At 45.5% G+C, this 19,157-nt stretch overlaps 1 protein-coding gene across 2 annotated transcripts in view; it reads left to right on the top strand.

Annotated features, from left to right (window-relative positions):
• Positions 1–2,888: 2,888 nt before the first annotated feature.
• The window catches only part of C4H2orf72 (chromosome 4 C2orf72 homolog), a 36,265-nt gene continuing 19,996 nt past the window's right edge, over positions 2,889–19,157 (top strand). Inside the window, exons 1-3 of one of the 2 annotated variants that reach the window (XM_040428457.1) lie at positions 2,889–3,589; positions 14,797–14,845; positions 15,018–15,124. In XM_040428457.1, coding sequence (XP_040284391.1) covers positions 2,995–3,589; positions 14,797–14,845; positions 15,018–15,124 — 751 coding nt within the window. In that variant the 5' untranslated portion in view covers positions 2,889–2,994. The remainder of the gene's footprint in view (positions 3,590–14,796; positions 14,846–15,017; positions 15,125–19,157) is intronic. The other variant, XM_040428458.1, reaches the window with a different exon arrangement.

Below are 19,157 nucleotides of genomic sequence, written 5' to 3'. Positions count from 1 at the left end.
TCCTCCTTTAGCCATGGTAGAAGAGGGCAGGCGAGAGAGAGCCTTTTATTCACAGTACATTCACTTAAATAGCAGACATGACATCACAAAAGGGGTGTTCCTTAAGAAGAGGCTATTGGCTCCTTAACCTGATAGGAGTGGTTTCAGAATCCCCTCTTCCCCCTCCCTCATTGACCTTCCATACATATGGTTTGCAGCCATCTAGTGGACATAAATGTGTACTACAGAATATTCTCATTACATATTCATAAAATCATAAATCCTTCTCTCACACCTGCCGGATCCAGTAAAACGCTAGTGTGAAAGTAGCCTTATGTGGCTCTTTGAGCTCTATCACCACAGCCGTACTGAATCTCGGAAAGCCCAGCTATACCTCTGGTCTGGACTGTGCTTTTCAGGGCAGCTTTGATTGCTGACAGCGGGGGAACAGGGGCAGTAGGAAAATAAAAAACAGCGATCTGAACTCCATAGTGTTTCCATTTTCCGTTCCGTTTGGTTTACGTTTGTGATCAGTTTTTTACGGATCTCAAACGGAAACGGAAGCATACAATAATGTTTAAACAGAAAGTACATAAAGAAATTGGGCTGGGCATAAAATTTTCAATAGATGGTTCCGCAAAAACGGAACGGATACAGAAGACATACGGATGAATTCCGTTTTTTTTGTGGAACCATTGACTTGAATGGAGCCATGGAACATGATTTGCGGGAAATAATAGGACATGTTCTATTTTTGTACGGAACGGAAATACGGAAACGGAATGCATACAGAGTACATTCCGTTGTTTTTGCGGACCCATTGAAGTGAATGGATTCCGCAAACGGAATCCGCAAAAAACATAAAGAAAAAAATAAATGCTCGTGTGCAAGAGGCCTTAGGTTCATCTTAAGCCTTATGCACACGAACGTATTTTCTTTCCGTGTCTGTTCTTTTTGCGGACCGTAAGCGGAACCATTCACTTCAATGGATCCGCAAAAAAACTGAAGTTACTCCGTGTGCATTTCGTATTCCGTATGTTCGTTCCGCAAAAAAATAGAACATGTCCTATTATTGTCCGCATTAAGGACAAGGATAGTACTGTTCTATTAGGGGCCAGCTGTTCCGTTCCGCAAAATACGGAATGCATATGGATGTCATCCGCATTTTTTGCGGATCCGTTTTTTGCAGGCCGCAAAATACATACGTTTGTGTGCATGAGGCCTTATACTCATGGCTACCGTAATTTCTAGAGGGCAGGAGTTTCTGGCTTTCCACCTGCTACGACCACAAGCAGACAGATATCAGCACATCTAGGTCTGAGTGGTGGTCCTGGGGTGACAGGTGGGGTCCATTTCTTATCCATACAAGATCTTGTAGGTAAGTACATAGATCTGGGCTGGGTTCTTCCTACAATAGGGTGCATTTACCTGTGGATTCACAATATAGTAGAAGTCCCGAAAATCATATCTATGAAGGGTCCAGAACAGAGAGGAATCGAATAAGGCCATTCCCCCTTTATACCTGTGGCCGGTAGTTTTTGTTGTACGAAGTGACACCCCTGAAAGTTAGGAACATTGCATAGTGATATAAAACTGGTATTGAGACCACCTGGGTAGTGATTAACCCCTTTGGGACATCCACCATACATGATGACCTGAGGAGCCTTTCTTTCCCTATGGCAGCCTCAGTCCCTCTGAATGATCAGGGGCCGCTCCAGCTATATTACAATGAAGACCCTGCCATGGCGGTGCTCCACAGGAACATAGAGAATCTTTCATGGACTGCAATGCTAATTCAAGCAGTTGTATGTTCAATTTCTCTAGGTAACTTTTAAAAAAAGTGTAAAAATAAGAAAGAAAAAAAAAGCTTTTAAAAATACAAAAATTAAAATCACCCCCCTTTCTCTTTAAGAAAAGTTAAAATAATAAAAAATAAACCTCATAGGCATCACCAGGTCCCAAAATACCTGTACTAGTAAAATAGAAAACTATTTATCTCATATTGCGAACGTTGTAGCAAAAAAGAAAAAGGCAAATTTGACATTTTTTTCGTCGCTTCACCCCCATACACACCCCAAAATGTTATCAATGAAAACTACAAATCGCCCCGCAAAAAAATGAGCCCTCAGTCAGCTCCATGGATGTAAATCTAAAAAAGTTATAGGGTCAGAAAATGAAGATGAAAAGAAAAAAAAGTTATTTTTTCCAAAGCTTTTATTTCTTTTTAAGTATTAAAACAGAAGAAAAACTATATGTATGGTATGGCTGCAAAGAAAGAAGGGAACGGCGAGTTTTACCACCAGTAAAAATAAAACCTAGAAAACTTTGGCAGTATTGCATTTAGAATTTTTTTCCAGCTTCCCGCTACATTGTATGCAACAATAAGTGGTGTCATTAGAAAGTACGACTTGTTCTGCAAAAAAAAAAAAAAATATGTGAAAGGACAAAATAAAAAAATAAAAAAGTTATAGCTCCGGGAAGGCAAGAAATAAAAACTGGAAATGCAGAAAAGGAAAAAACACCATGTCCCCAAAGGGTTCAGAGTGTTACAAGAAAACTACCATCTTGTGGCATGATATTTCATCAGGGTCCTGACAGGAGGAGTGCACCTAGCCTTTCTGCTGCCTGAGGGGATCGCCTCACCTGGCCTCATTGATGGTGCACCCCTGGTGAGAGGGCAGCCCCCTAGAGCCGAGGCGGTGTAGACTGCCCCATTCACACGCTGCGGTTAGACTACTACATGTGCACTGACCGGGAAGCTCCGAGTCTCAAGGTGAGGGACAGGGCCGGGCTCAGGGGCGTGGTGACCGGTGGGTGTGTCGCCTACCGTCCTATAAGAGGCGAAGGCGCCGGACAGGAGGGTGTGGCTAAGGGTGGGCGCGGCCCTGGCCGCCCTATGGAAGGCGGCAGCCGGGGATCCCATTCCGGGATCCTTCCTCATTGGACTATGTTCCGGCGGATTACCACATATGTGTGCGGGCAGTGGATCGTGTGAAAGGGCAGGATGCCGCTAGGATGATGGCGAGAGACTGCACGGAGAGCCGCTTCAGGGAGGTGCTGGAGGGCTTCGGGGGTCCTCAGCAAGTCCTGCTGGTCGGGGAGCTGTGGGAGCGGGCGGAGAGCCGGGCTCTGCTGGAGAACTTTCTGCGGGAGCTCTTCCCGGTCGAGCTGGGGAACGGAGGAGATCTATTTACACAGGGAGCCTCACAGCATGGAGCCCCGAAGCCTGACAACCACTGCAAGCGGGAGAAACCGGGACCAGACGGGCCGCAGCCCTCCCGCAACCGGACTGTTCGCTTCGGACTGGTATTCTTCCTGTGCCGCCCGGAATCGCTGGTACTCCCGGCATCTCAGCGGCAGCTGCGGGAGATACTGCGGGATATCCGTAAGCGCCTGCCTGCAGGGGGCGCTGTGGTCGGGGTGGTGATGCTGCCCGGCAGTAAGGTGAATGGCCCGGTGTGTGCCGGCTCTGCGGTGTCCGCTCTCCTCTCCCTCCTCCGCGACGTCTTCCCGGTGACGGCTGAAGTCCGGGCCGCCGCGCTCACACCGGGACACGAGGAGAGCCGGCGGCAGCTCCAGGTGGCGGCGTGCGAGGCGCTCACTGCGGCAGGTAGGAGCGGGCGGGAGCAGTCGCCCTTAGGGCTCTTTCACACCTGCGTTCTTTTCAGGGCAGTTTCTAGGTTATTTTACCAACAGGGCGGACATTAAAAAAGCGCCCCCCCCCCCCCCCCCAAACATTAAATAACAATGACTTAACCAATGTTGCATAGCATACACAGAACAGAAAAGATTTTGCCTGCCCATGGCCTGTGCCTGGTATCGCAGCCTAGCTCAGTTCTGTTGAATGGAACTGAGTTACAATCAAATCCATATCTCATTACAGGTGAGGGTGGTGGAGTTTGTAATCATGGACAACCATTTTAGGTATTTTGGTCTTTATCTACAAAGTGCCTGGAGCAAAACTTATTCTAAAAACATTTTCTTACTGTGCAGCTGTAGTCCAGTTGGTGTAGTTCAGATGGTGCTGTCCAGATGGTGTAGTTCAGATGGTGCTGTCCAGATGGTGTAGTTCAGATGGTGCTGTCCAGATGGTGTAGTTCAGATGGTGCTGTCCAGATGGTGTAGTTAACTTGCTGCAGATCTGTGTGTTTCCACTTCTGATGCAGAACAAGCAAGAACCTGTGAATAAAAGAAAGATGACACTATGTAAAAATGCTTACCGTAGACTGAGTTTCAGCTACCACCCAACTCTCCTTTCCAGAAAAGATTTTGCCTGCCCATGGCCTGTGCCTGGTATCGCAGCCTAGCTCAGTTCTGTTGAATAGAACTGAGTTACAATCAAATCCATATCTCATTACAGGTGAGGGTGGTGGAGTTTGTAATCATGGACAACCATTTTAGGTATTTTGGTCTTTATCTACAAAGTGCCTGGAGCAAAACTTATTCTAAAAACATTTTCTTACTGTGCAGCTGTAGTCCAGTTGGTGTAGTTCAGATGGTGCTGTCCAGATGGTGTAGTTCAGATGGTGCTGTCCAGATGGTGTAGTTCAGATGGTGCTGTCCAGATGGTGTAGTTAACTTGCTGCAGATCTGTGTGTTTCCACTTCTGATGCAGAACAAGCAAGAACCTGTGAATAAAGGAAAGATGACACTATGTAAAAATGCTTACCGTAGACCAATCTTCAGCAAAGACCAATAGAATTGATATGTCTCTTACCGGTATCTTCATTATGTTGATCTTCCATCAAGATATCTAGTTTTAAACAAAGTTCACTTTTCTTGACTTAGCTGCTGCAAAGGCATCTATTGCTGCAGAATAATCTGTATATTTTGCCATCTCACTCTCAATAGATAGGATTGCTAGAGCCGATAGCCTGTCTTCAGACATAGTAGAACGCAAGTATGTTTTTATTAGCTTTAATTTGCTAAAGCTCCTTTCACAATTTGCAACTGTCACTGGAATGGTTAATAAAATTCTCATTGCAATCCATATATTTGGGAATAGGTCATGGCATTGGGTATCTTGTATGTGTTGCAAAACTTCAAGTGGTCTGATAGAATCTTTGCTTATAGTTGGTTGGATATGCTGTAGCTCTTCACATAGCTGGATGCCATTTATATCATGCTGCAGTCTACCATCCTCAGCAGTGTGGCTTAATATTTGCTCCAAGTCCTTACATAGACCTAGAAGTTTGTCTTTTACTGGCAAATCTAAAATATTATATAGAAAACCCCATTGCTTATTATGTCTGGATAACTGTAAAAAACGGGTCTCTAAGGATTCAGTCATGTTGTCGATCAGGGGGTAAAAGACAGACACCTTATAATGCTGTTCTGGATCTGTAACAGGTTCATCCTGACTTTCATAATCAAACATTCTTTTCTTTTTACTTGGCCTTTTCTTCACAATGAAACATGCTTCAATGCCCAAATCCAGAGCTATTTCTGATGCAGTTATTTTTGCAGAATTCAAGCCTGAGGACCTATAACTTCTGACATACTGAGTACAATTTTTCAGTAAATCGTTGCAACGAGTTAGTTCCATATCTCTAGACTGCATTTCCTTGCTGACTATGTTCACTTGAAATAGCACATCATACCAAATAACAACTGTCAAAAGAAAACTGAAGTCCTGCAGCATAAGTGAAAGGGATTTAGCTTCAGATGAAAGTTTTGGATCATCAGTGTTTTCCTCTAAATCTATAAGAGCTTCATAAATCTCAGTATACTGGTAACGGACAGCTTTCAAGCTTTGAACTCTGCATTCCCAGCGTGTGGCACACACTTTCTTAAGTGTTATATTTTTTACATGGTCACTTATTATACACCATCTTTTAGACGAAGAAGCAAATAGATTATAAAGCCTTTGCAGAGTGCCAAAAAGGTTCACAGACTTAACAGATGATTTGGATGCATCTGCCACTACAAGATTCAAGCTGTGGCAACCACATGGATTGAAAAATGCTCGAGGGTATTCTCTTAAAACTCTGGTTTGCACACCTTTGTTAATGCCAATCATATTGGCCCCATTATCATACCCTTGGCCTCTACAGTTGTCCATATCAAGGCCACAATTTGATATCTCATCAAAGAGAAGATTACTCAGACCTTCACCTGAGGTATCATTAGCTGGTCGGTAACCAATAAAATGTTCACCTACTGATAGCTTTTCTCCTGCGAGATCTAAAAACCTTAGGGTATATGATAGTTGTTCAATATGACTAACATCTTGGGTGCAATCCAAAATAACAGAGAAGTATTTAGCTTTCTTTACATTTTGTAATATGTTGTTTTTAATTTGAGAGGCCATTAAAATGATAATTTCATTTTGAATAACATTACCACAGTAATGGACGAAGGTTTGCTGAGACATTATTCTTTGTATATGGTCTTTCATCACTGGTTCAAATTTAGCCAAAAGTTGAATAAGACCAAGAAAGTTGCCATTATTCGGAGTATTTAATTTGTTTGATGACCCACGAAATGGCAAATTGTTGCTTGCCAAAAATTGTGTAACTGCCATAATTCTTTCAAGAACATCTCTCCAACGTTTAGTTTCTTGATTCATCTGGGTTTGTAAATTTTTGTCAATGCCTTGTACCTTTTTCAGATTGTTTTCTGCATGAATCCATTTCTGATGGCTAGAAATATGGGCAGGAGAAGATTCATGCATTGTTAGATATTCGCCAATGTGCTGCCATTTATTAATGCCTTCCATTCCAAATTTTGATTTTGGACTGGGGTCAAATAACTTACAGCAAAAGCAGTAAATTCTGTCGGTAGACAAAGAATATTGAACCCATCGCCTAGGCACCTGCTCCTTGTTTGGCAAAACTAAAAAGCCATAGAAACCGGAAAAATGCCGCTTATTATGATCTTTTGGGTAAACAAAATTAGCAGGGGGCAGAGGCTGTGGTCCTTGTAGTACAATAAGGTCTCTTAATCTACTGTTGATTATCCTTGGCCATAGTCCTACATCTTGATATGTGGTCACACTATCCAAATGGGCAGTGTTCCCAGCAACCGGGGTGTCTGACTCTTCACTACTTTCCTGCGCACACTCAGTATGGCCTTGAGACTGTGAAACCTGAGGGCTTTCTGTAGATGTTGTAGGCTGTATTATGACAGTGTCTACGGTTTCATCTTCAGATTGTAAAACATCAGAACAACCTTCTTTGTGTTGGGAAAGAACATTTATAGTAAATTCTTGCTGAATAGACAGATCTTCAGTTGATGTACACTGTAGATCTGTACTTGCTAATTCTGCATCTTTTTTTAAAAACATAGCCATTGTTTTTGCAGCTTTTTCATCTTCAAATTTTTGTTGTTTTCTTTTCTTTCTGTTTTGTGCTCCTGAAAGTTTTGGTGGGGCCATTTGTGTTGCTTTTGAAAAAAACAAAAAGTGTTGGTAACTACAGTTGTACATGCCCTTTTGTTTTAACAATAAAAATGCCAATTTCTGAACATCTGAAAATCAGTGTTTGGTCTGTAATTTCCATCAGTGATTGTGAGTGAAAAGTAGGAGTGGGTCAAAAACATAGAACAGAGGCAAAGTTTTTTTTATTATACCTTTATCTCTGTGTAACATTCATTCCTGGTTTTGGCTCACAATCACTCACCAAAAACAGAATGGGTGTAAGCAGCCTAATTATATACAATTGTATTTGCATTGCTATTTTTGTTTTAGTACAAATATGTGTTATAAGAAAACACTGAGCTGCCTACAATCATATCCATATTTCATCACATAGGTACGGGCGGTGGAGTTTCTATTCATGGACAGACATTTTAGGTATTTCTTTAAAAAGTGTCTGTAGCTACACTAAGGTGTATTTACACTGCTTGAACATTGGGCCAACCACCTGCCACAAGCATTCATCGAAACGCTTGTTCCAGATAATCGGCCAGTGTAAAGTTGCAACAGATCATGCGATGAATCCCTGTTTAAAATGATGAGGGGTATGGACGCCTGAATCAAAGTTGTCAGCAGCTAGTGTTGTCTATACAGTCGTCTGCCTAAAGAGAACAATGCTGGCTTAAGAGAAAAAGCGATAGCTCGTTCTTATATCAGGAGAAGAGACAGTCGTGTGTAAATGCAATGTCGACTGAATGAGCAGTAAATCCACTTTGTGCAATAGATTTTTTTCTTACTGTGAAGTTGTAGTCCAGTTGGCGTAGTTCGGAATGTGCCGTCCAGTTGGCGTAGTTCAGAATGTGCCGTCCAGTTGGCGTAGTTCAGAATGTGCCGTCCAGTTGGCGTAGTTCAGAATGTGCCGTCCAGTTGGCGTAGTTCAGAATGTGCCGTCCAGTTGGCGTAGTTCAGAATGTGCCGTCCAGTTGGCGTACTTAGGTTACTGCAGATCTGTGTTTCCACTCCTGTTACAGAACAAGAAAGAACACGTGGATATGTAAATGCTTCCTTCCCACAGACTGAGTTTCAGCTACCACCACCAACTCTCTCTCCCACCGCTGAACTATACAGTCCAGCAGCCTCCACTAAGTGTGTAAATACAGAGCTTTACCTCCACACTGAATGAGCAGCAGATTGTCAGGAGGGAACCATCCTTACTGACAATCTGCTGCTAGTTGCAGTGTGTAAATCCACTTTGTGCAATAGATTTTTTTTCTTACTGGGAAGTTGTAGTCCAGTTGGCGTAGTTCAGAATGTGCCGTCCAGTTGGCGTAGTTCAGAATGTGCCGTCCAGTTGGCGTAGTTCAGAATGTGCCGTCCAGTTGGCGTAGTTCAGAATGTGCCGTCCAGTTGGCGTACTTAGGTTACTGCAGATCTGTGTTTCCACTCCTGTTACAGAACAAGAAAGAACACGTGGATATGTAAATGCTTCCTTCCCACAGACTGAGTTTCAGCTACCACCACCAACTCTCTCTCCCACCGCTGAACTATACAGTCCAGCAGCCTCCACTAAGTGTGTAAATACAGAGCTTTACCTCCACACTGAATGAGCAGCAGATTGTCAGGAGGGAACCATCCTTACTGACAATCTGCTGCTAGTTGCAGTGTGTAAATCCACTTTGTGCAATAGATTTTTTTTCTTACTGGGAAGTTGTAGTCCAGTTGGCGTAGTTCAGAATGTGCCGTCCAGTTGGCGTAGTTCAGAATGTGCCGTCCAGTTGGCGTAGTTCAGAATGTGCCGTCCAGTTGGCGTACTTAGGTTACTGCAGATCTGTGTTTCCACTCCTGTTACAGAACAAGAAAGAACACGTGGATATGTAAATGCTTCCTTCCCACAGACTGAGTTTCAGCTACCACCACCAACTCTCTCTCCCACCGCTGAACTATACAGTCCAGCAGCCTCCACTAAGTGTGTAAATACAGAGCTTTACCTCCACACTGAATGAGCAGCAGATTGTCAGGAGGGAACCACCCTTACTGACAATCTGCTGCTAGTTGCAGTGTGTAAATCCACTTTGTGCAATAGATTTTTTTTCTTACTGGGAAGTTGTAGTCCAGTTGGCGTAGTTCAGAATGTGCCGTCCAGTTGGCGTAGTTCGGAATGTGCCGTCCAGTTGGCGTAGTTCGGAATGTGCCGTCCAGTTGGAGTAGTTGAGAATGTGCCGTCCAGTTGGCGTAGTCCAGAATGTGCCGTCCAGCTGGCGTACTTAGGTTACTGCAGATCTGTGTTTCCACTCCTGATACAGAACAAGAAAGAACACGTGGATATGTAAATGCTTCCTTCCCACAGACTGAGTTTCAGCTACCACCAACTCTCTCTCCCACCGCTGAACTATACAGTCCAGCAGCCTCCACTAGGATCAGAAATTATCTAAAATGAACACGTTTTTGCCAAGATTTGTCCATGGGCTTTGCCTGGTATTGTAACCTAGCTCACTTTTGTAGAATAGAACGGAGCTGTGTGAGGGCTTGATTTTTAAGTGACACCGTGTAGTTTTCATTTTGGGGTCCATCATGCTTTTTGTTCCCTTTCTTTGGTGGCAAATAAACAAAAACCAACAATTTTGTTTTGTTTTTTAAGCCATTGTTCACTATGTTAGTAATGCAGGCTACAGAGCCAGCTGCTCTACCATGAATGCTTGCTGTTGGCCAGGTTAAAAATGCTGCAGCCCCACCAGTTTGTGCTACGCATCACAAATGAAAGATATGGTGCAGAACGGAGGCACAGAACCTCAAAGAAGCACTATGGAGTGCTTCTGTGTGGTTTCTCACCATGCTCTTGCACCACAAAAAAATAGAACATGTTCAATTTTCTAACTAACCAAGGTTAGTGATGTGGATGGATCAGTGGAAACTGATGGGTGTCGCAATGTGTGAAAACGCCCATAGTATAAAAATATAAAAATATATTTCCCATACGGTAAACAGAAAAACGGAAAAAAGCGCCCAAATGGCCGATTTGCCGTTTTTGGACGCTTCATTTCCTCAAAAAAAATTAAATAAAAAGCGATCAAAAAGTCCTACACACCCCATAATGGTATCAACTAAAAGTTAAGATCGCCCCGCAAAAAATAAGCCCCCATACAACGCCATACACTTATATACAAATACGTTATAGCGGTCAAAACATGGCGACAAAAAAATAAAAAAAATTTTCCCACTTTTGAATTTTTTTTCACTATCAAAACGCAAGAAAAGCTATACATATTGGGTTTCGCCGGATTCGTACTGACCTGTAGAATAAAACTAAATGGTCAGTTTTATCGCAAATCAAACGTCGTAATTTAGAAACCCGTAAAACTGTGGTGAAATTGCTTTTTTTTTGCAATTTCACCCCATTTGGAATTTTTTTCCCGCTTCCCACTACACCGTATGCATTATTAAATGATGGCGTTGGAAAGTACAACTTGTCCCGCAAAAAATAAGCCCTCATATGGCTATGTGAACGGAAAAATAAAAAAGTTATGGCTCTTGGAAGGCATAGAGCGCAAAACAAAAACGCAAAAATGAAATGAAAAAACCCTGTGTCCTTAAGGGGGTATGCTGCATAGCTGATATATATATATTTATTACTGACAATATACGTGTCAGCTATGCAGCATCCATGTGTATGTATATATATATATATATATATATATATATATAAGAGAAATGGCGGCACTGGACAAAAGTGCTTAGGCGGGTGCAATGTTCAATGGGGACTGACCATAAGCCCCAAGATAATATGGAAAAACGAACTGCACTCCAAAAAATAAATCAAAAAAAGATCATTTATTGACCCATGCGGTGCAACGTTTCATCTCTAGGTTCAGAGCCGAAACGTTGCACCAGAAGGGTCAATAAATGATCTTTTTTTGATTTATTTTTTGGAGTGCAGTTCGTTTTTCCATATTATATATATAGCAGGCTTATACAGCTGAATATGAATAGTACATATGTACAATTATGCTCAGCGCTGTAACTGTACATATAAATTATAATTATACTCAGTATATTATCTATAGTATCATCTGAGACTGAGTATAATTATATATACAGCAAAAGCACTGAGCATAATTATATATATGCACATGTACTATGCAGCTATATATAGGCCTGCCATACTGTCTGTTTTTAACTTAATACTTCTTTAACTGTACCTAACCTGCTGGGGGGCCTGGGCTAGCCTAGTGCCACTTCCTGACTGAATCTGCTGGTGGAGGACCGGAGGCTGAAATCCTGGAGGATTCTGTGCCAGTGCAGTGAGTGACTGAGCAGACAGACTGGAGAGAAAATGGCATCCGCCTCGCTCTTCTGCTCCCGCCTGAAGTAATGGACGCACGCAGCAGCGCTGCCTATGACGTCACCCCGCACAGCGCACTGGTCTTGGGGCGTTCCGGACATGCTGCCAGGCCCTGCCCCTTACAGCTTACAGGACAGCCGAGCCTGCAGCCAGAGGCCCAGAACCATTAGCAATATGGAGCCGCAGCCGGCGCAGCGTAGTAGCACTTTTAACTTTGCCTGCGCTGCGCTCCCAGCCAGTAAATAGATACCCACGGGCCACGGCGCCCCCCTCTTCTTGCTGGAGACATGCGCCCCGTGCGGTTGCACCCCTCGCCCGGCTGTAGAAACGGCCCTGGTTCTTTTCTTCCGGCATAGAGTTCCGTCGTCGGGGCTCTATGCCGGAAGAATCCTGATCAGTTTTATCCTAATGCATTCTGAATGGAGAGAAATCCGTTCAGGATGTCTTCAGTTCCGGAACGGAACGTTTTTTGGCCGGAGAAAATACCGCAGCATGCTGCGCTTTTTGCTCCAGCCAAAAATCCTGAACACTTGCCGCAAGGCCGGATCCGGAATTAATGCCCATTGAAAGGCATTGATCCGGATCCGGCCTTAAGCTAAACGTCGTTTCGGCGCATTGCCGGAGCCGACCTTTAGCTTTTTCTGAATGGTTACCATGGCTGCCTGGACGCTATTAAAATCCTGGCAGCCATGGTAAAGGGGAGCGGGGAAGCAGTATACTTACCGTCCGTGCGGCTCCCGGGGCGCTTCAGAGTGATGTCAGGGCGCCCCACGCGCATGGATCATGTGATCACATGGACACGTCATCCATGCGCATGGGGCGCTCTGACGTCATTCTGGAGCGCCCGGGGAGCCGCATGGACTGTAAGTATACTGCTCCCCCGCTCCCCACTACTACTATGGCAACCAGGACTTTAATAGCGTCCTGGCTGCCATAGTAACACTGAACGCATTTTGAAGACTGTTCCGTCTTCAAATGCTTTCAGTACACTTGCGTTTTTCCGGAGTGGAGTACACGCCGGATCCGGACAACGCAAGTGTGAAAGAGGCCTTAAGACCAGTCCGATCCGTGTTTTTTTTTTTTTTTTTTCTGGATAGGATGCGGACCCATTTATTTTAATGGGTCCGCAAAAAAATGTAAACAGCACACTGTGTGCTATCCGCATCAGTATGTCTGTTCCGTAGCCTCGCAAAAAAAAAAAAAAAACATAGAACATGTCCTATTGTCTGTTTTGCAGACAAGAATAGGCATTGTTACAATGGATCCGCAAAAAAAACGGATGGCATCCGTTTCGCAGAACACATACGGTCGTGTGCATGTAGCCTTATGAAGGTTTTCCGATTGCGTTATTTATCAAACTGGTGTAAAGTAGAACTGGTTGAGTTGCCCATATCAACCAATCAGATTTCACCTTTCATTTTCCAAAGGAGCTGTGGAATCTGATTGGTTGCCAGTTCTACTTTACACCAGTTTGATAAAGGACCCACTTAGTTCTTAGTAAATCCGTTACAGTAATTCTGGTGTCTGAGGGTGAGTTCACACATTGCATATTTATTGGAGACAATTCTGTGACTCCCATTCAACTGAATGCAGAAAACGATGCACCTGCTGCAGGAACAACCCCATTCAGACAAATGGAAGTGCGTTTTGGTCACAGAAATTTCTACCACAAATCTGCTGCATGTGAATACGCCCTCACAGGTTACACTGAAGCGCATGCTCTGTGATGTACAAGCTTTCTAAGCATCTGATCAGTCGAGCTTTGGGAAAGGTTCCTGATCCGATCCCACCGCTGCCTGTAACTATATCCCTCATGCTTGTTGCTGTTCACATTGGGGTAGAGCCAAGCAGTGCGGCCGGGGGCAGATTATGTTGTGTGGCCTGTGGATGGCCGTGCCAGTCAGCATTACCTGTAAAGCGGTGCCCAGGCCTGCCATCTGTGGTCAGCTGCTCCGTCCTAATGTGAGTCGGCTTCATGTACACGTCTAAAATTCCAAAGGACACAAGGCATTGGCATACATTTTGATGACTGCGCAACAAGCCCACCCGCCACGTCAAGGTTGCCTCTTTCGAGTGGGACTGACTCTAATTTGGCAACCTCTACCGCCAAAATACAGCAACCACAGGTGACCCCGGCTGTCGGACTGAGCCCCACCAACCCACAAGCACAGCATCAAAGCCACAGCAGCAACCAGACAGTACTGCACCATGTGAACAGTGGTCTTGAAGAGGACCTTTCACTACTCTACAAACTAAAAACTAACTATATCAGTGGGCAGAGCGGCGCCCAGGGGTCCCCCTGCACTTACTAGTATGTCTGGGCGCCGCTCCGTTCGCCCGGTATAGGCTCCGGTGTCTGCGCTCCCTCTGTTGTACTGGAGTGATTTCTTGTATGAGGCGTGTCCCTTGCTGCAGCGCTGGCCAATCGCAGCGCACAGCTCATAGCCTGGCTCTGAGCTGTGCACTGCGATTGGCCAGTGCTGCAGCAAAGGACACGCCTCATACAAGAAATCAGTCAGAGGGAGCGCAGACACCGGAGCCTATACCGGGCGAACGGAGCGGCGCCCAGACATACTAGTAAGTGCAGGGGGACCCCTGGGCGCCGCTCTGCCCACTGATATAGTTAGTTTTTAGTTTGTAGAGTAGTGAAAGGTCCTCTTTGTAGCCTTCAACCTATATGTAGTCTCCTGCAACCTTGACGTGGTGAGTGGGCTTATGCAGTGATAAAAATGTATACAAATGTCCTCGGGTCCATTAGGTGGACTATGGCGCTGTATACTAGTAATTATGCTGCGAAGCAACAGATCAATGCAGAGCTCGTGTACGTGCGATGCATGGTTTTTCTTTTTGGAATGTTATTAATGTACACGCATGACTGCTCCAGTATAATTTGAGGCAGGGGTGGGTTAAGGGAAGCCTAATTGATCACATCCTCTCCTTGGCTTGTGCACACCGCCATATAGCATACGTTATTATGATGTTTGGTAGTGGAAATGGCGCGTGGGCAGACCGAACACTCCTGACATGTCTATTTTAGTAACTACATGCGTTCCCCATGTAATAACCATTCTGGAGCATCTGTTCTTATGTCTCTGTTGTGCTGTTCCTTTATTATTCCTGCTAGAAGTTATGAAGGAATTACTAGCAGTCTGCAATGAAGGCTCAGATGGGTGTTACCAGTTAGGGAAGGGGGTCCCTGCATGGTTAGATGCAGGCAGCACTGGTTTGATAATGTCATACATTTCTAGTTGGAATAGAAAAGGAATGACCCAACGTAGTTATGTAAAAAACGGATGTGTTTGACTGTTCTGAATGGCCCCTAGAGGAGCGTGCGGACTGACCTCGGAAGTTTCCATTCCTCCCCCCAGATGAACTAAGGAGAAAGAAGCCAAACGTGAAGTCCAGATGCTTCTCATGGAGGAGGTGGAGGCAGGAGGATGCTGCCCAGAAAGGTAACATGGCAGACAAGTGACCCATGGCTTTAAAGGGGCATATGTTCTTGGTGTCCAGTAGCATTCATTTAGAACCTGTCTTTTTGGGGATCCTAAAGGAACAATGTGCTGTAAGTGCCAGTCAGGGTGAGGCTCATGGGGTCCACTGCAGGGAACGTGTAGCATTGCATGCCGATCATTCAGATAATACAGGAGCCTCAGAGTCTGTTCTGGAGGAGCCCCCCTCCGTGCCGTCCATGTGCCATAATAGGACATCTGGATTCTGGACAGGGGTTGTGCATGTGAGATAACCCCTTTGAACATCAGACTTGTGGGATACTGATGTCTGTAGTCCAAACTACCAGATTGGAACACCGTCTGCTTAAGGCGGACAACCCCTTTAAGCAGATGTATATAATTATTTTTTGTGTACTCCCCCATATGTTTTTAGGTATTTTCGCTATTCCTACATGGCTCCGACGGTCCCCCGCGCACTGTTTATTTCAGCCACCTCCTCCGTGCAGTAACTGCTTATTCCTATATCCTGCCGCCCCACTTGCCTGTATTACTGGAGGCGTTTACTATGCTAAGTAGTATAGTGCTCTGCCTCCTTCACTCATAACAAAGCGCCCTGCCCGGTGACGTCACCGGACCAGAGGGGCGCGGCTTAGCGCGGTTGGTTGCCGCCTTGTTTCCGCCCATCCAGGCACTTTTAAATAATTCATGTGGCTGAGGGTGACGTCACTGGGCTCCCTGCGAAGCGGAAGAAGAGGCTTTGCTTGGCAGAAAGGGACCCGGTATGTCACCGAGTCTTTGAAATGCAGCACTTCCGGTTGAGAGTTGGAGATTTGAAAACTGGGCATTAGAAATGTCGGGTAAAGGTAGGACAGGCGCGAATGTAACATTTAGGAGTATGTGTTCAGCAATGCCCTATCTTCCCAATCCCGGACAACCCCTATAATGCCCCCCCCCCCCTACCCCAATGCCTCTCATATAGGTTATACTTACCCCGCTCCCCGGCACCATCGCCTAGGGAGGCTCACCCCCCCCCCCCCCCCCCCATCGTAGCCTGCTGTTGGCCGCTGCCTCCTTCACCGGAAGTTTTGATCCATGCAAAGAGGAGATGCTGCGGCGGCTGTGTGGGGATCAGGAGCGATGCGGGGTAAATTAACTTTTGAGGTGCCTGGGCATTGGGGGGGGGGGGGCATTATTGGGGTTGGATGACTCTTTTAACTGTCATATAAGACAGCCAGAGAGGGCTGTTCCTGCCAGGTAAGTGGTTTAGAAAAAGTTGTCACCTATGAACTGGCCACCAGGATGGCCTTCTGCACAGTATTCAGGCAAATTCCTTTAAAGTTCCCAACTTTTAGGATCTGTCCAGGGGACAAGTATACAGTAAATGGGGTTTGCCGCAGATCTTGCTCTCAGCACGGCAAAGTGTAAAATCCGCATTGAAAACCCAAAACCTACGTTGACATGTTAAGGATTTAAAGTCTGCACTGCAGATGAAGTTTTATGCGGTCTCGGTACTTCCCACAGCGTGTGGATGATTTTTTTATTTTTTTATTTATTTTTTCTTCATCCATTTTGCTGCATATCTATAATCACTGTGGATCTTCCACATGGAATTCTGCTGTGTATCTGTCCTGTAATAACGTTATTTTCACATTGATGGAGGTACACATTCTTTCTCTTATGGTCTGACACCGGCAAGTGATGGATGGAGAAATAAAGCTGTGGCAAGTTTCACTGCATGCTGTGCTATGGAGGAGTCTCGCCTAGAATGCCTATCAAAGCCTATGTACGTCAGTATTAGTGGCAGCATTCTCTTCTTGATATTTCGGATGGCAGAATGGTGTAAGTTTTGTCTGCTAGAAGAAAGGAATCCATTCACATCTGGCGTAAATGCTGCAGAACTGCATGCAGAAAATCTGCAGCGGTTACAGAAGCGGCAAAGTGGATGAGTGTTTTTAAAAATCTAATTTACAAGCTGTGGAAAGCTTCTGCATTAAAATCCACAGATAACATGACATGCATGTGACATTTTTGGAAAATCTGCAGCATTTAAGCACCAAAATCAGCTGGAAACTCTGCATGATTTGGTGCAAATTTCCCTAACGCTGCCATGGTGCAGGAGGAGAACTACAGAAGTAATGAGGGAGCTTAAAATATAACTTTTATAACTAATATAGTTAAAACATAGCGCCACGTACAGATAAATAATAATAAATATGGCTTAAGAAATAAGGAACAGTCTTACCATTCCGACGCAACCCTTGATAAGGACCGGCCAAGCGTGGTGAAAAGGATGCACCATGTCTAGGCTGGTATTGGTTTTGGTGTGGTCGTTGGTAGTTTCAAGGTATAGACCGTGCAGGGAACCAATATCCCTGGTTGGGGACATTGCTATTGTGGCCCTGCCTGTCTATACAGAGTTCCTGCCCCGCAAGGGGTGTCCGGATACCTTACCCTAGAATAGGGAGGTATTCTGCCCTATAGGATGGTTCCCGACGTGTCACGTTTCAAGTGGTCTATCAGGGGAAATAATCCAAGATAGGTAAAGACAGTCCTACAAGAAGAATATAATCAACATAAGAATATAGACAGCATAAGGATTGGTTCACAAAAATGAGAACTATAGGAAGCCAGAACAGGAACATACCTTAGATCAGTGGATCTTTAGGATGCAAGAGCGGGACATCAATGGTCCCTTACAACTGGTAGACACCACAAGTTGCTGGGGGGGGGGGGCAATGGGGGCAGTTGAACTGATTCTTTCAGCTGCATGCCAAATGGCATAGAAGGCGCCATGTTTATAGACTCATAGCGCGCCCTGTAACTCACGATACCGCCTTCCGGAATCAGGTGGTCCGGTCACCTGACAAAGACATCACGCTCCACCAACAGGCGCGTCCGGCCGGTGGACTGCAAAGCACCAGCCGGTGCAGCGCCCGTCACGTGGGTGGGTGAGAGTCAGGAAAAGACTCTGCGTGCGTTGCTAAGCAGCAAGGAGAGTGCGCTGACGTCTAGTACATGCTGTGGAGGAGCGTGCTGTATAGCCAGCACTCATGAGAAAATATAAATAGCATTTCGTGCAGGGAATCGGGTAAAACAAAACTGCGTATATACTCGTACATAAGCAGGAACAGAGAGCAATGTGCTAGTGAACAGAAAAAGAAAAAGGAGACAAAAACCAGAAGACTCTTTCCCCCCCCGCCCCGGAAGGAGGGAGAACTAAAAGGGAATATTTCCCTAATAAATACATGGTGCAGGAGGGATCGACGCCTTGCGCGTCTCTGCAGAAGGAATCTTATGTGCTCTGGTCTTCGGCATGGGGGTTGAGCCTGTTAGAGTGGGATGCAGAGTTTAAAATGGCTCTGCAGTCCCAGGAAGAGGTGGCTATGTGCTGGGAGACCTTTATCCAGGATGTCCTCCGCTGATACCGATGCCTCACGTACATCTGCAGATCCCTCAGCCCGGTAAGAGACCTCCTTTGTGTATGTTAAGGTTGGTTGGAAAGATTGAACCTTTTTTCTCTTATGCCCATGACAGCACCCTTGAGAGAGCACACCTCTATCCAGGACAGGAAACAGGAACTTCCGTGGAGAGCTTCTTAAGGAGGGACCCTGCCTCTATCCACCAGTTCCTGTTTCCTGTCCTATGGATAGGACGCTTCTCTGGAGAGCTTTAAATGGCTGCAGGGCCCCGCCGGTGTGTTTGAATTTAACCATAGGGTTTACCTGGTGCAGCGTAACTCTTCTTGGAGCCGCCCCAAGTCTGGACGAACACCCTTCCCAGTCCTGGCTGTCGCCATATCATCTGCTGGCAGTTCCGGCGGTACCGAGAGGTACCGCTGTCACGCCAGATCCTCCTGGTGGTGTTCGGAAGGTCCGGGGCCTGTTCTCCCTGTCATGCAGCATCCCCGGTAGGATTACAGAGGGAGGTGGTGCAGAGCCTTTTGGGCAGGCGCTCAGTGAGAACCGGAAGTGATGCGTGCACGACTTCTGGTGTTTGGAATGCACGGCGTCCAGGAAGTCGGCGCTGCAGGCCACAG

The sequence above is a fragment of the Bufo bufo genome, chromosome 4 (genome assembly GCF_905171765.1).
Source record: "Bufo bufo chromosome 4, aBufBuf1.1, whole genome shotgun sequence".
Lineage (NCBI taxonomy): Eukaryota > Metazoa > Chordata > Amphibia > Anura > Bufonidae > Bufo > Bufo bufo.
Note: the sequence above shows the minus strand (reverse complement) of the source record. Positions and strands in the feature narration are given on the sequence as shown.